At 51.9% G+C, this 14,173-nt stretch overlaps 1 protein-coding gene across 2 annotated transcripts in view; it reads left to right on the top strand.

Moving 5' to 3' along the window:
* FAM168A (family with sequence similarity 168 member A) overlaps positions 1-14,173 on the top strand; it is a 122,178-nt gene that overhangs the window by 105,308 nt on the left and 2,697 nt on the right. For both annotated transcript variants that reach the window (XM_057405264.1, XM_057405265.1), the window contains 3 exons: positions 6,136-6,261; positions 10,789-10,931; positions 12,772-12,946. In XM_057405264.1, coding sequence (XP_057261247.1) covers positions 6,136-6,261; positions 10,789-10,931; positions 12,772-12,946 — 444 coding nt within the window. The remainder of the gene's footprint in view (positions 1-6,135; positions 6,262-10,788; positions 10,932-12,771; positions 12,947-14,173) is intronic.

The raw sequence follows: 14,173 nt of genomic DNA, 5'->3' as shown, positions 1-14,173 counted from the left end.
CATACAGGAGGCTGGGAATAACTCCACCATTGAGAAGAACCTGCTACTGGGGTTCCTGCCACCCATCAAACCCACTGCAACTCAGAGGGGATCAGCTTTGTGTTTAAAATCCTGGGTTCAGAAAGAGCAGACTAATTCTGACCTGTATTTAAATGGGATTTTAGATGTTTAAAGTGGAGATGCTCTGTGTTCCCAGCAGAACGGCTGCTTTCAAAAGCATCTCATCCACCAACAAAGTTCTATTTCAACCCTCCAGGCTGGCTGGGGATTGGTGTCTGCTGTCAGAAGTCCCTCAGGATCACTATAAAAGCAGTCACAAACCCAAGTTTCATCTGCTGGGGTAGCTGACTCTCCATATGTAGGTTAACTGGGCAGATGTGCCTCTTAATAGTGCTTGGAATAGAGGTTGAAAAGGGTGGGAAGAGCATCCTTTGCTTGTGACTGATGATCTTGTGGGATGGAGCTGGAGGTGAGCTGTCAGTCTTGAAAGAAGCTGTTCTGGACAAGCTCCATCATCCCCTCTGGTCCATCCTAAAGGTGTTCCTCAGCTGAGTTCTCTCTGGTTGGGTGCCTCTTGCCCCAAACCTCATGAGTTTTGCTTGGCTGCCATGCAAAATCATAGCAAGAGATGAACCACCAGGTGAAGGTGAAGGTGAAGGCTGCCCTCTGCTCCTGCCCTTGCTGTGGTTCACCCAAAGGGAAGGACACTGGTGGTGGTTAGTTTTCAATGTCTGGTTTTCAAATAGCTGCTACTTATTGTGCCATCTGCTTCCATCCTTGAGGGCCTCCAGCTGTGCACACTGCAGTCCTTGATGCCACAGTAGAAGCTGGTGATGCTCATCCTCTTCTGTTGACCTCATGGTTCCCAAGCCCTTGGGATCCACATGGAAAATGTAATGATTTAGCATTCTGAACTTTTCAATTGCCTCAAACCTGGTTTGGGTTGGAAAGGACCTTAAGATCATCTAGATCCAGCCCCCTGCCATGGGCAGGGACACCTTCACCTAAAGCAGGTTGCTCCAAGCCCCATCCAACCCTCCCTTGAAGCATAAGGAGACATGGAGAGGAGCTCGGAGAAGTCTACAGAGACCTTTTGGTCCCTGCAGGTCCAGCAGCAGTGAGGAAAGGAGGATGGTAACTGGACCCAGTCTTGAATCCTCCCGTTCTCAGTGTCGTACAATCATAGAATCACAGAATGGTTTGGGTTGGAAAGGACCTGAAGATCATCCAGTGTCAGGTACCTGGTGAATATCTGCTAAGGTTTGAGCACCAAAGGGATGGTAAATTCTTCACCAGGATATTTCAAAGTGACCATTCCCAAGGCGTAGATAACAGCTCAGCCAAAGGGGCCCTGTGCCCTGTGTCAAGCAAGGGAATGAACTTCTTCCCATCCACATTGGAACCCGTTTCTCCCTCATGTGGTCCTCCTCTTGTGTTTCTCCACATTTTTGAGAGGGAGAGACACAAGGGAAGCTCCAAGATCACTGCAAAACACCAGCATTGCATAAAGCTGCTTGCAATGAGCCTGCTTATTTAGGCCAGTGTTATTGAAACACAATCCCTTTTGAGCATATAAAAACGAGTGCCTCAAATCAGTGCTGCAGAAACACGAGGCATTCCAGTTTAAAAGTTCATTAAGCCTGGAGCATGTTCCCTCCCAAGCATTCCGTCTTCCTGAGCTGGTTTAACTTCCTTCATTAAAAATAAGCCTTTTTCTTTCCCTGAAAGTAGGACACACACATCTCACATGGAGGCTGGCTCATGCTTCAACTGCGTTTATTAATAATGCAGGGAAGACAAATGCTTCTCGTCCATCACTCCACTGTCCTCACAGAGCTGAATAGATGTTGCTAAAATCAGCCCGAGGAAATTAGGGGTGTCCATGGGGATGGTGTGGGGCAGGATGGAGGCTCTAACCCCCCATTCCTGCTTCTGGGTCCTCCCTGGAGGAAACGTTGTTCTGCAGGGGGAGAGCGTAGGCATCATCTTTCCCCACATAAGTGCTTTGAGCTGTCCTCTATAGGTGCCCATTGGCTGTTTAGAGACATCAGTAGGTCCCCTAAGGGGGGTATCTTGAGGTGTGAGGGGGTGCATATCCCATAGAGCCTGAAAAGCTTTCTAAGAACAAATGGTCCCACCAGTTTGAGGCACTCAAGAACACAGTAATGGGGCTGCCTGGGGAATTAAGCTTATTGCAAACCTTGTAGGAGGCTCATGGCTCTATCCATCACAAATAGAATCCCAGCCTGGTTTGGGTTGAAGGGACCTTAAAGCTCCTCCAGCTCCAGCGCCCTGCCCCAGGCAGGGACCCCTTCCACTGGAGCAGCTTGCTCCAAGCCCCTGTGTCCAACCTGGCCTTGAACACTGCCAGGGATGGGGCAGCCACAGCTTCTCTGGGCACCCTGTGCCAGCGCCTCAGCACCCTCACAGGGAAGAGCTTCTGCCTTATCCCCAACCTGAACTTCCTCTGTTTCAGTTTGAACCCATCACCCCTTGTCCTATCACTGCAGTCCCTGATGAAGAGTCCCTCTCCAGCATCCTTGCAGCCCCCTTCACACACTGGAAGCTGCTCTGAGGTCTCCACACAGCTTCTCTTCTTCAGGCTCAACAGCCCCAATGTTCTCAGCCTGGCTCCATACAGGGGCTGCTCCAACCCCTGAGCATCCTCGTGGCCTCCTCTGGACTTGCTCCATGTCCTTCTTATGCTGAGGACACCAGAACTGCCCACAGTTAATCTGATATTTATAATATTAGATAGTCATGGCTGGATTGTAACCTCTGTGAATCGTTACTTTTGCTAAGGACCAGGAGATGTTAATGTTCCTAAAAGCCTCCTTGCTTCACCTTCTGTGTAGCTTTAAGTGATGGATTCTCCAAGGATCCATGATTTAATGCAAGCTCCGGCCATCTCAGGCCCAAATTGCTGTGATTTTTTAGTAGCTCTGATGTGCAGGAACCCCAGAGGAAGGATCCATATAACACCTAAATAAATTGTCTCATCAGTCCTGGATATTAAAACCTTTGTGAAAAGCAGAGGCAAAGATGAATCTGATCTTGAAGAAAAGCCTGAGTGAAAGAGTGGTTCTGTCTCAGTGCTGGGAGTTAATCCTCCAGTGTGATGTTCAGGAGTGCAGCGTACCATGGAAAACTAAGGAAGGTGGGTTGGAAATCCTTAATAGCTCACAAACCTCTGGGAGAGGGCGCATGCTTGGAACAGAACGTGATCAGTGCTTGAATGGAGGAGAAACTGTGCTTTAAATCTCTCCAGAACCTCTTGTTTTCTCTTCGAGATGATGAGAAAGCAGCAGAGCATCATCCAGGCAGATCTTGCACCCGTGACCATCCCCACACAGCGTATGGTTGCCATGCTGTCCAGGGAAACATCACTGCTGGTGTCCTCAATGCTCCTCTGTTTCTGTCCCACATTAGGAGAGGGGGCTCATGAGGTTTTGGTGGACCAACAGCAGTGCTTCTTTGCTCTCTCTGTGGTGTCCAACCATTAGGACCCGTGTTGCTGTTGCCATGGGCTGTAGCACCAGCACTGATTCCTCCTTGGCCTCCTCAATTAATTGTCCCCTACTTCCAGCCCTGTGCACTCCACTGTCATCTTCAGAGAGGGTTGCTTAGGAGTCTGAGCAGACACAGAGCTATCGGAGGGGTTTGAAACATCATCGCTCTTGCCTTTGGGATGCAGAAAGGTTTGCAGGCCCTCACCAAGTCATAGAGTCCCTTCTTTGGGGCTTAGCACTGACCTCCTCAGGGTAGGAGCGTGCTTGGGAGAAGGAGTTATGAAGTCTTCATGGAGCCAGTGGGAGGATAAGGAACCCACCGCCTCCTCCTTTAGGCCGTGGTGTCTCTCCCAAAGAGCTCCTCTTTCTGCTTTAACCTTGGCTGGTTCTGCTGTCAGAAATGGTTCCCTTCCTGCAGAATTCCTGTGTTTCCCCTTTCTTGCCCAAAGGTCCTTTGTTTTGACTTGGTGGCTCCACAACTTCACAGCAAGCTCTGATCACTAAGTGCCTTGTTGAGGATCAATCAACCCTCACTTGGGTTTTCCTTCCTTGGTAGCTGGGGGTGTGAAATACATCCTGTGGGACATGGGAAACCTGGAGCTTTTATCATCATGTCCTGAGCAGCTTGTGGCGAGCAGTGAGCTGTAAGAACTGGCTGAGGCCTTCAGGAGATGGATGAGCTCCGTTGGGAGGTGGTGGGATTTCAGCCAGGGATGGTTCATTCTTCGAGGTGAGCCTGGCACAAGGAGTTAGGGCACATCCATACTTTCAGGGGGGAAGCAAAAAAGAGAAGCAGAAAAAGACCTGGTAAACCTTTCCTGGAGGCATCAACTTTGGGAAGGAGCAAGCTGCTCTAGTGGAAGGTGTCCCTGCCCATGGCAGGGGGCTGGAATTGGATGAGCTTTAAAGTCCCATGGTTCTATGATTGTATGGTGGCCGCACACAAAGAGTTGTGGTCAATGGCTCCAAGTCCAGCTGGAGACCAGTAACGAGTGGGGTCCCTCAGGGATCGGTGTTGGGACCGGTCTTGTTCAACATCTTCGTCGCTGCCATGGACAGTGGGATTGAGCGCGCCCTCAGCAAGTTTGCCGATGACACCGAGCTGTGTGGTTCGGTTGATACCCTGGAGGGAAGGAATGCCATCCAGAGGGACCTCGACACGCTTGTGAGGTGGGCTGATGCCAACCTCATGGAGTTTAACCATGCCAAGTGCAAGGTCCTGCACCTGGGTGGGAGCAATCCCAGGCACAGCTACAGGTTGGGCAGAGAAGAGATTCAGAGCAGCCCAAGGAGGAGGACCTGGGGGTGTTGGTTGATGAGAAAATGAACATGAGCCGGCTTCAGTGTGCGCTCGCAGCCCAGAAAGCAACCGTATCCTGGGCTGCATCAAAAGGAGCGTGACCAGCAGGGCGAAGGAGGTGATCCTGCCCCTCTGCTCTGCTCTTGTGAGACCTCACCTGGAGCATTGTGTGCAGTTCTGGTGTCCTCAACATAAAAAGGACATGGGACTGTTGGAACAAGTCCAGAGGAGGCCACGAGGATGAGCAGGGGCTGGAGCAGCTCCTGTATGGAGCCAGGCTGAGAACATTGGGGCTGTTGAGCCTGGAGAAGAGAAGCTGCGTGGAGACCTCAGAGCAGCTTCCAGTGTGTGAAGGGGGCTACAAGGATGCTGGAGAGGGACTCTTAATTAGAGACTGTAGTGATAGGACAAGGGGTGATGGGTTCAAACTTAAACAGGGGAAGTTTAGATTGGATATAAGGAAGAAGTTCTTTCCTGTGAGGGTGGTGAGGCACTGGAATGGGTTGCCCAGGGAGGTTGTGAATGCTCCATCCCTGGCAGTGTTCAAGGCCAGGTTGGATGAGGCCTTGGGTGATATGATTTAGCATTAAGGTGTCCCTGCCCACGGCAGGGGGGTTGGAACTGGATGATCTTAAGGTCCTTTCTAACCCTAACGATTCTATGGTTCTATACTGGTATAGCCAGTGCTGGTTCATTGAATTTTGCTGGTTGTGTCTCAAATCCCACAAGATTTGACTCTTGATGTTCTTCTGGGTTATCACACTCGGCTTTATAAATTACTTTCCATAAACTGGGATACAGGACGGCCTTCCCAAAGCCGCTGCTTTTGCTCACTGTCCCTTCCAAGCTTTCTAAGGACCTCCAAACAAAGCGATGGGACAGTCACAGCAACCAGTACCTTGTCCACTGGTGGCATCTGCCATGCAAGCATCTCAAAGGGTCTTACTGGGGGTAAAATGCCTTGCACACCCGGCTCAGCCTGTTTTCCAGCTGGGAAAGGGCAAGGACAACCGTTACTGGTTCATATGCACAGAGGCGACCAGTGGTAGCTGGGGAGGGCTGGTGGCTTTGCTAGCAGTGTCCCTCTGTTGTAGATCTTCATGCAGGTCTCTTAGCTCAGGAAGCCAAGGAACTGGTTTGCTGCAAACCATCCCTCCGTGGGGATGAGGTGGGACAAGAGGAACCATGGTGCAACATTCCTATGGATATTTGTCCTTGAAAGGTGGGAGGGGAAAGGAAGAGAGCAGCACAGTGGTCCAGATGTGACCTAAGCATGGGAAGTCTGTTCATTGCTGTGTGTGACACCTCTTCTCTGTCTCCATCCAGCTACACTTCTGATGAAGCAAGCCTGGCCACAGACCTCCTCCTCCTGTGCCACGGAGGGCACCTTCCACCTCCCAGTGGACACCGGCACCGAGAACAGAACTTACCAGGCTTCTTCTGCAGCATTCAGTAAATAAACCTTTTCTTCTGGGGTTTTCCTTGGTTGATTTGTGCCTGTTTCCCTCCCCTCTTGGGGATTACTTTGGGATGGGGTTATTTGGGATCAGCCTGTTTGAAATGGATGGGATCATTTGTGTCTGTGTGTCCTGCCTGTGTGCTGACACAGTGAGGATGCTGCACATCCTGGGGTTGCTCACTCTGCACCGTGTAGCAGATCTGTCACCTTCTGCCTGAGATGTCCAGTCGGAGCTGCACTTCCCTTCTGGGATGAAATGTTGTGTTTTTTTCCACTCAAAACAAGGTAGCATCCTTTATTCATGTGTTCAAACCATGAAGGAGCATGAAGAGGAGAGCACCGACCCTCCCAGTGCTCCTTCAGAGGAACAAGTCAAATGGAGAAGGGTGAAGGCCTCTTTCAGCCAAGTGTTTGGTCCCCAGGAGCAACCTGGGCTTGATTTCAAGTGTATACTGCAGTGGTGATGCTCTGTGGTAGAGGAGAACGGTATATGTCATAAAAACAAAGGGAGATTGTTTCCTATTCCCTTAGAACAGAGAATTCCAAACTCCAGGCTGTTTTTCAAGGAATCCAGGATGAAATTCCCACCTTTTAACTCAAGCTGGCTGCTCAGGGGCAGGGGGAGGAGATGCTGCTTATGGATCGTGGTTAAACAGGCTTTTCCAGCTGAAGCCTTGTAATCTCATCCCCTAAGAGGCCCAACAGTGCCTCCAGGAGGGGTGATAAGCTCCCACATAAGGCCCCTGGTGCTTCCCCTGCTATGTGGGGTGTCCCCTGGCCCCTGCCCAACTGCTCTTGCCTGCTCTTGCCCTCATGTTGCCTGTTAAAGCTGAGGCATGGGGTGTGCTGCAAGCACGAGGTGGGACCGCTCCTAGGTTCTAATGGGCTGGAGCAGCTCCTGTATGGAGCCAGGCTGAGAACATTGGGGCTGTTGAGCCTGGAGAAGAGAAGCTGCGTGGAGACCTCAGAGCAGCTTCCAGTGTGTGAAGGGGGCTGCAAGGATGCTGGAGAGGGACTCTTCATCAGGGACTGCAGTGACAGGACAAGGGGTGATGGGTTCAGACTGAAACAGGGGAAGTTCAGGTTGGATACAAGGCAGAAGCTCTTCCCTGGGAGGGTGCTGAGATGGAGCCAAAGGACAGATCCAGTTTGGGACGCCCAACCTGAACTGCTTCTGATTATTCCGAGCCTGTGCTTAAGGCAGCATCTCCCATCAGAGATCCACCACAGCGATGGGTGAAGCGTCTCCAAAACCTCAGGGCTTTATGTCTTAAATTTGATTTCCCAATTCAATGTGCCCAAGCCAGTTCTCTGGCAATGAGACCAGCCTGCATGGGGCTGCCCAGTGACCACACACTGGTGGCCACAGCCAGATTTTGCCCCCAAACCCGTTTCTACCATGGTATCTGCTCTTGCCTTCTCTGATTTGGAAGGAGGAATCTCCCCTGCAGCAGCCTGGAGGTGCAGTGGGAAGGAGAAAGCACATCCAGGCATGGGTTAAATTCCAAGGGAATTTTGCCAAATAGTATCAAGGTTTCTATTAATTCCAAGCTGAAAGTTTCCAAACACTTAAAACTTGGTCAAATCTGATCTAGCATGAAATTAGCTGTCATGCCAAGCTCATGCACCATGTGAGGGGTAGTGTCCCTAACCCAGTGGACGGTAGGGATGTCCCTTTTCAAGGAGAATCATGGAATTCCATTCATTGGGTTGGAAGGGACCTTTAAAGCTCATTTAGTCCAACCCTAGATCCCCCTGCAGTGATCAGGGATATCTTCAAGTAGGTCACGTTGCCCCAAGCTCCATCCAGCCTGACCTTGAATGCTTCCAGGAATGGGGCATCCACCACCTGTCTGGGAAAACATGGCAGATTCCATCTTCCATGGGCTGTTATGCTTAATACCCTTTTAATATCATAGATAAATTGTCCATGATTCAGCAATTGGGAAGCCACATCAAGGCTTAACGTTCAGGTGCTGAAACTGCACAGCCTTGAGCTGGTCCACAGCTCCAGACGCCCATCAGAAATGAAGCGTGATGCTGAGAGCTGGCATCCAAGGTCTTTGCCTTAAAGAAAGGAGTTCAGAAGAGAAGAAAATGGGTAAAGTTGAACAGGAGCTTGGTGGCTCTGTAGGTGACGTTGTTGGGTCCCTGGAGGAGCTCATGATGTCTCTGTGGTGAACGCAGCCCTTCAGAACCTGCAGTTCCATCTCTCCTTTAAAGATAGTCGCTCTCCTGCTAATGTGAGTCAGAAGAAAAGGTCACAGCTCTTCTGCTGTTTAATTAACACATTGGATCCGATGTGCAGCAAGCGGGAGGCGGTGAGATGCTGTTTGGGAGTTCCTAGAAAGCTTGTTTTCTTCACGCCCTTGCAGTGCTGGGCGGATAATGTGGGCTATTAGCAGCCTTGCAGGCTTTGCCTTCATTAATCGCTGCCCTGAATAGTGCTTGAGTAAATGACTTCATTATGTTTGAGTGCTTGGATATCTTACTGCTGGGCTGAGCCTTGGCTTCTCCTCTCCATCCTACACGGTCTTTGGAGCCTGTTTGCTCTAAGGTTGGTTTCTCCCAGTCCTCTGCAAGAGCTGGATACCATTTCCCAGCAGCCATCCCATCGTACATGTTCTTCCCTGCTTGTGTGAGCAGATTCCTTACCATTCCTATTTTACTTGTTCATTAAGCTGTGACCAACGCCTTGATGCCTTTGTGGCACACTTGATGCAGCCTAAGGCATCCCATGGCAGCAGCTCAGCTTTTAGTCTGCCCTAAAAGAAAACCCCTTAAAGCACAACTTCAAGTGTTCTTGAGGGTTAGATTAGGATTAGATTGGGGAAACCACTACTTTATGGTCTAGACAAGTGCTGTGTGTGGTGGGTATGGAACTATCCAGAGGTGGTGGTGAACCTTCTGACGCCCTGTGTTCCTTTTCCAGCTGGGGACCTGTCACTGGTGGGGTAGATACTGGGCCCAACACTGCTCAGTGTCTTCATAAGTGATGTGGGTGATGGGATCAAGTGCTCCCTGATGAAGTTTGCCAGTGGCACCAAACTCAGTGGGGAAATGGACACTGGGAAGGGGAAGCCACCCTGCAGGGTGAGCTGGACAGGCTGGGAAGAACCTGACGGAGCTCAACAGGACAAGTGTCAGGTCCTGCCCCTGGGCAAACCCAATCCTGGAGCAGCACAGGCTGGGATGTGCCTGACTGGAGCAGCTCTGGGAAAGGGACATGGAGGAACCAGCTCCATAGGAGTGAACAGTGAGCGGCTGCAGCAAAGAAACCCACCAGGGTGCTGGGGAACATCAACAAGGGCATCACCACAGGGATAAAGGTGTCACTGTCCCACTGTGCTCATCACTGGTCAGGCTGCCGCTGGAATACTGTGATCAGTTTTGGTCCTGATGCCTGTGCCTGCCACCCCACTGTCCTCCCGAGGCTCTCTGCTCCTCCTGGCTTGGCAGCAACCTGTGGTGCCTGTTGATGGAGCAGAGAAATGGCTTTTCTTAATGGCAATAAAGCAGATTTGCTGTTTTTGTTGCTAAGGCAAATAGCCTGAGGGGAGCAGGACAGATGCTTGAGCATCACTTGGGGGTGCCTCTCCAACCTGGAGAGTGAGCTGATGGTCGCAGTCCTCCTTTGCAGGACGAGAAATTGCTCAGAACTATCCACCTTCATGGAATACTTAAAGGCATCCATTGTTTTCACCTAAATATTAATCAGAGAATCATGGCATGGCTTGGATTGGAATGGACCTTAAAGCTCCTCCAGCTCCAACCCCTGCCACAGGCAGGGACCCCTTCCACTGGAGCAGCTTGCTCCAAGCCCCTGTGTCCAACCTGGCCTTGAACACTGCCAGGGATGGGGCAGCCACAGCTTCTCTGGGCACCCTGTGCCAGCGCCTCAGCACCCTCACAGGGAAGAGCTTCTGCCTAAGAGCTCAGCTCAGCCTCCCCTCGGGCAGGTTCAAGCCATTCCCCTTGGCCTGGCCCTACAGGCCCTTGTCCCAAGCCCCTCTCCAGCTTTCCTGCAGCCTCTTCAGGCACTGGAGCTGCTCTCAGGTCTCCCCTTCAGGAGCCTTCTCTTCTCCAGGCTGACCCAGCCCAGCTCTCTCAGCCTGGCTCCAGAGCAGAGCTGCTCCAGCCCTCGCAGCATCTCCATGGCCTCCTCTGGCCTCGCTCCAGCAGCTGCATGTCCCTCTTGTGTTGGGGGACCCAGAGCTGAATGCACAGGTTTGGACCACTGGTTTTGGGAAGAGCCACAGCTGGGCTGGGTAGGGAATGTAGGCCTGGCTGCTGTGATTGATTAGCCAGGGGCTGGGTGCTGGACTCAGGTCTCAGCTTGGTGTGTTTCATGGCACATCAGAAGATGCTCATCCAGCTTGGTGTCTCCTCCATGCTGAGTGATGCCCGGCGAGCAACCGGCGCGTCATGAACAGCAGCTTGGGTTGCTCATGTTCTCTCCATGGGCCAGCTCTGCAGCTGGGAATCCTCACCCTCACTTGGACTCCCCTTCTCTTTGGCAGGGTACACTGCGGGGACTCCCTACAAGGTCCCACCGACCCAGAGTAACAACGCACCTCCTCCCTACTCGCCGTCTCCGAACCCGTACCAAACCGCTATGTACCCCATCAGAAGTGCCTATCCACAGCAGAACCTGTACACCCAGGTAGGTGCCTCCTCACCCATCACCTCACTCCACAGCGTGCAAATGCAGCCTGAGGTTCCTACAGGGCTTCATCTTCGGCTGTCAGGGCTGAGCACCCATGTCCTGGTGGGATGGAGGCGCTCATGGTGGGGCTTGATGGGTCTCTGGGATGTTGGGGGTCTCTCTCTTGACTCCTCAGTTGGATCCTCTGCATGAGACATGGTCTTACATGGTTGTTGATGTGTAGTGGAGTCAACACAGTGTCTCAGTGAGGTTGGGAATCAGGTCCCTTCCTCCAAAACCACATGCTGGGGCCCCATGGCTCCAGGGTAGTCCCTGCACCCACCTCTCCCCACCTTCCCCAGTGCTCAGTGTTGCTCTTCCCAAGGGCCACAAATGAGTCTGGGGTATCCCAAGGTCTGTTTGCTGGTGGCTGTTGGCATCTCATTGACTTGCAACACCCTCCTGCCAGCTCCCTTGGGAAACCCTTGTGTCTCCTTCACCAGCACAGGCTACTTCAGGCATGACCCAGATTTGTGTCCTCACAGGGCAGCTCCTCCCCCAGCACCTGGATGGGTTTCCAGTGCCATCTTCTCTGCCCCTGCATTGCCACCACCTGCAGCTATGTGCTGGGGCCAAGATCCTCCACAGGGATGTAGTTTAGAGCAGTTGTCCTCTGAAACCCACCTCTGTGCCCCCTTCCCACTGAAGATCACAAACTCCTCAGGGGTATCTGGCCCTACAGCTTCCATGGCATTTCCCCCAACGACCTGACTTTCCAGGTCAGGATGGTGTTCCACTCCCTTCCCATTGCCTCTCTGCATTCCAGAGACCACCCCACATGTCCTCAGGTTCAGTTTCATTCTTCCTTATCCAGGTCTGCAGGCAGAAGGAGCTGCCTCATGGGAAGGACCAGCCCTTTGGCAGGGCTCAAATGGTGTTCCAGCAGCTACACGTGACACCAGCTTGTCTTCATTATAGAATCTTCACAGACTGCTTTGGGTTGAAGGGACCTTAAAACTCACCCAGTTCCAACCCTCTGCCACGGGCAGGGACCCCTTCCACTAGAGCAGCTTGCTCCAAGCCCCCATGTCCAACCTGGCCTTGAACACTGCCAGGGATGGGGCAGCCACAGCTTCTCTGGGCACCCTGTGCCAGCGCCTCAGCGCCCTCACAGGGAAGAGCTTCTGCCTAAGAGCTCAGCTCAGTCTCCCCTCAGGCAGGTTCAAGCCATTCCCCTTGGCCTGGCCCTACAGGCCCTTGTCCCAAGCCCCTCTCCAGCTTTCCTGCAGCCCCTTCAGGCACTGGAGCTGCTCTCAGGTCTCCCCTTCAGGAGCCTTCTCTTCTCCAGGCTGCCCCAGCCCAGCTCTCTCAGCCTGGCTCCAGAGCAGAGCTGCTCCAGCCCTCGCAGCAGCTCCTCACCCAACACCCCCAAGTCCTTCTCCTGAGGCTGCTCCACCCGGTCTCCCCCAGCCTGTTTTTGTGCTGGGGTTTGCCCCAACCCAAATAAAGAACCTTGTGTTTAAGACTGCTAGACTGCTGTGCAGCAGGTCTAGAGGAGCTAAACGCTTGAAGTCTCAGGGTGAAGGACAGTCACCCCACACTTTGGGCTCAGGGGACAGGCTGGGTTTGGGAATATCCTATGTCCCTTCTCTCCAGGGGGTAAATATGGGGCTGTGATGCTGCATCGCTGCTCACCCCATAGCAGGACCTACAGTATCTCCCTGCCCAGCTGACACCCCCTGCACACAGAGCTGGTCTTTGCCTCTCCATAGAATACTGGCCTTCAAAGCCACTGCTTTGGCTTGTGCTGTCAGTCCAATGACAAAGACAATGGTGGTTTTTATCCCTTCTCCAACAGGGAGCTTATTATACCCAGCCAGTGTACGCGGCACAGCCTCACGTTATCCATCACACCACCGTGGTTCAGCCCAACAGCATCCCATCGGCCATCTACCCGGCCCCGGTCGCTGCGCCCAGGACCAACGGTGTGGCCATGGGCATGGTTGCTGGGACCACCATGGCAATGTCAGCAGGTAAGAAGGCAAATCTCCCCTTGTTCTGAGCCACAGTTTGGGAGGCGTCCAAACAACCTGTGCCAGAGATGTATCCTGGATGAAGAGCTCTCTGTGCCGCCTGCAGCCTTGCAGGGTGTACCTGGACGGGGGCTCCAGAAGCACTTTGAACACAGCAGATTGCTTGTTCTGCTTGCTGCCACCTCTCCTTGGCAGGCAAAAATGCTCCTGATACAGATGTAACTCAGCTTTTAGGTAAGCAGAGAGACCTTGCGTTTGGCTCACTCTAGAGACATGAACTCTTGCATCCTTAAATACATTATCCTTCCTCCATCTGTTCCATAATCAGAGGTATAACCAGGTTTGTCCATCTTCAGTATTGTATTTCTATCCTCGGGTTCCTTTTTTAGGACACTTAAATGGTCTTACTTTCATTTGACAAAATGAAGATTAACCTTGGTTTCTGCATCCCGAACCCTTTGCAGTTTATGTGCAGGATTGCTTTTATTGACAGCACATTAAGTAAGGGTATGGGCTGGGTTTATTTTTCCCAAAGCCTGTATTTTTCTCATTAACAATCCCTAGGATTGTATATTGAATTATGCCAAGAAACACCTCATTCATCCCTCTGCATCTGCATGAGCTGTGAAACAGGGCTTTGTTATGGGCCACAGCCCTTGTTGCAAGCAGAGATACTGCAGCCTGGGTTGACAAGAACCTCTCAGAGATTTACTGTTGCTTATACTGAGAGTGGGGAGATGCACGTGGGATGCTTTAAATTCTCTGTAGTAGCATTTGCAGTAGCCAGGAACTGAGAAGTTGTTTCAAGAACCCCATTACTCCCAGAGCAGAGTAGTTGAGGGCTGTATCCTCCCTCCCCACGTCTGCTGAAGGCACTGTGCAAATTCCCACCTGAAATCCCTCTGTGTATCAGCTGAAGGCTGAAAGAAAAGAGGATGCATGGGGTAGTTCCCCTGCTTTGCAGCTGGGAGCGGATCATTCCTGCTGCATCCCAAGGCTCTCAGCTCAGGGGGGTTTAAATGAAGCAAAAGAGCTCCCCTGCCCTTGGGAGATGAATGGCAAAGCTCATCTTTATTTTCCCTGGACGTTCTTGGCTTTTTCTCATCTCCTTTTACAATCCTCATCCCATGCAGTTTGGTCCTTTGAGAACACTGCAGTGGTTTGCTGTTGCAACTGGGCCCAGTGCCTTTAGCAGGTGGAAGATATCAGCAGATTTCTGGCTACTTC

Source organism: Pezoporus wallicus, unplaced genomic scaffold (genome assembly GCF_028554395.1).
Source record: "Pezoporus wallicus isolate ANWC-B61680 ecotype Strahan unplaced genomic scaffold, APGP_CSIRO_Pwel_v1 contig_12807, whole genome shotgun sequence".
Classification (NCBI taxonomy): Eukaryota; Metazoa; Chordata; class Aves; order Psittaciformes; family Psittacidae; genus Pezoporus; species Pezoporus wallicus.
This window is presented reverse-complemented; position numbering and strand designations above follow the sequence as displayed.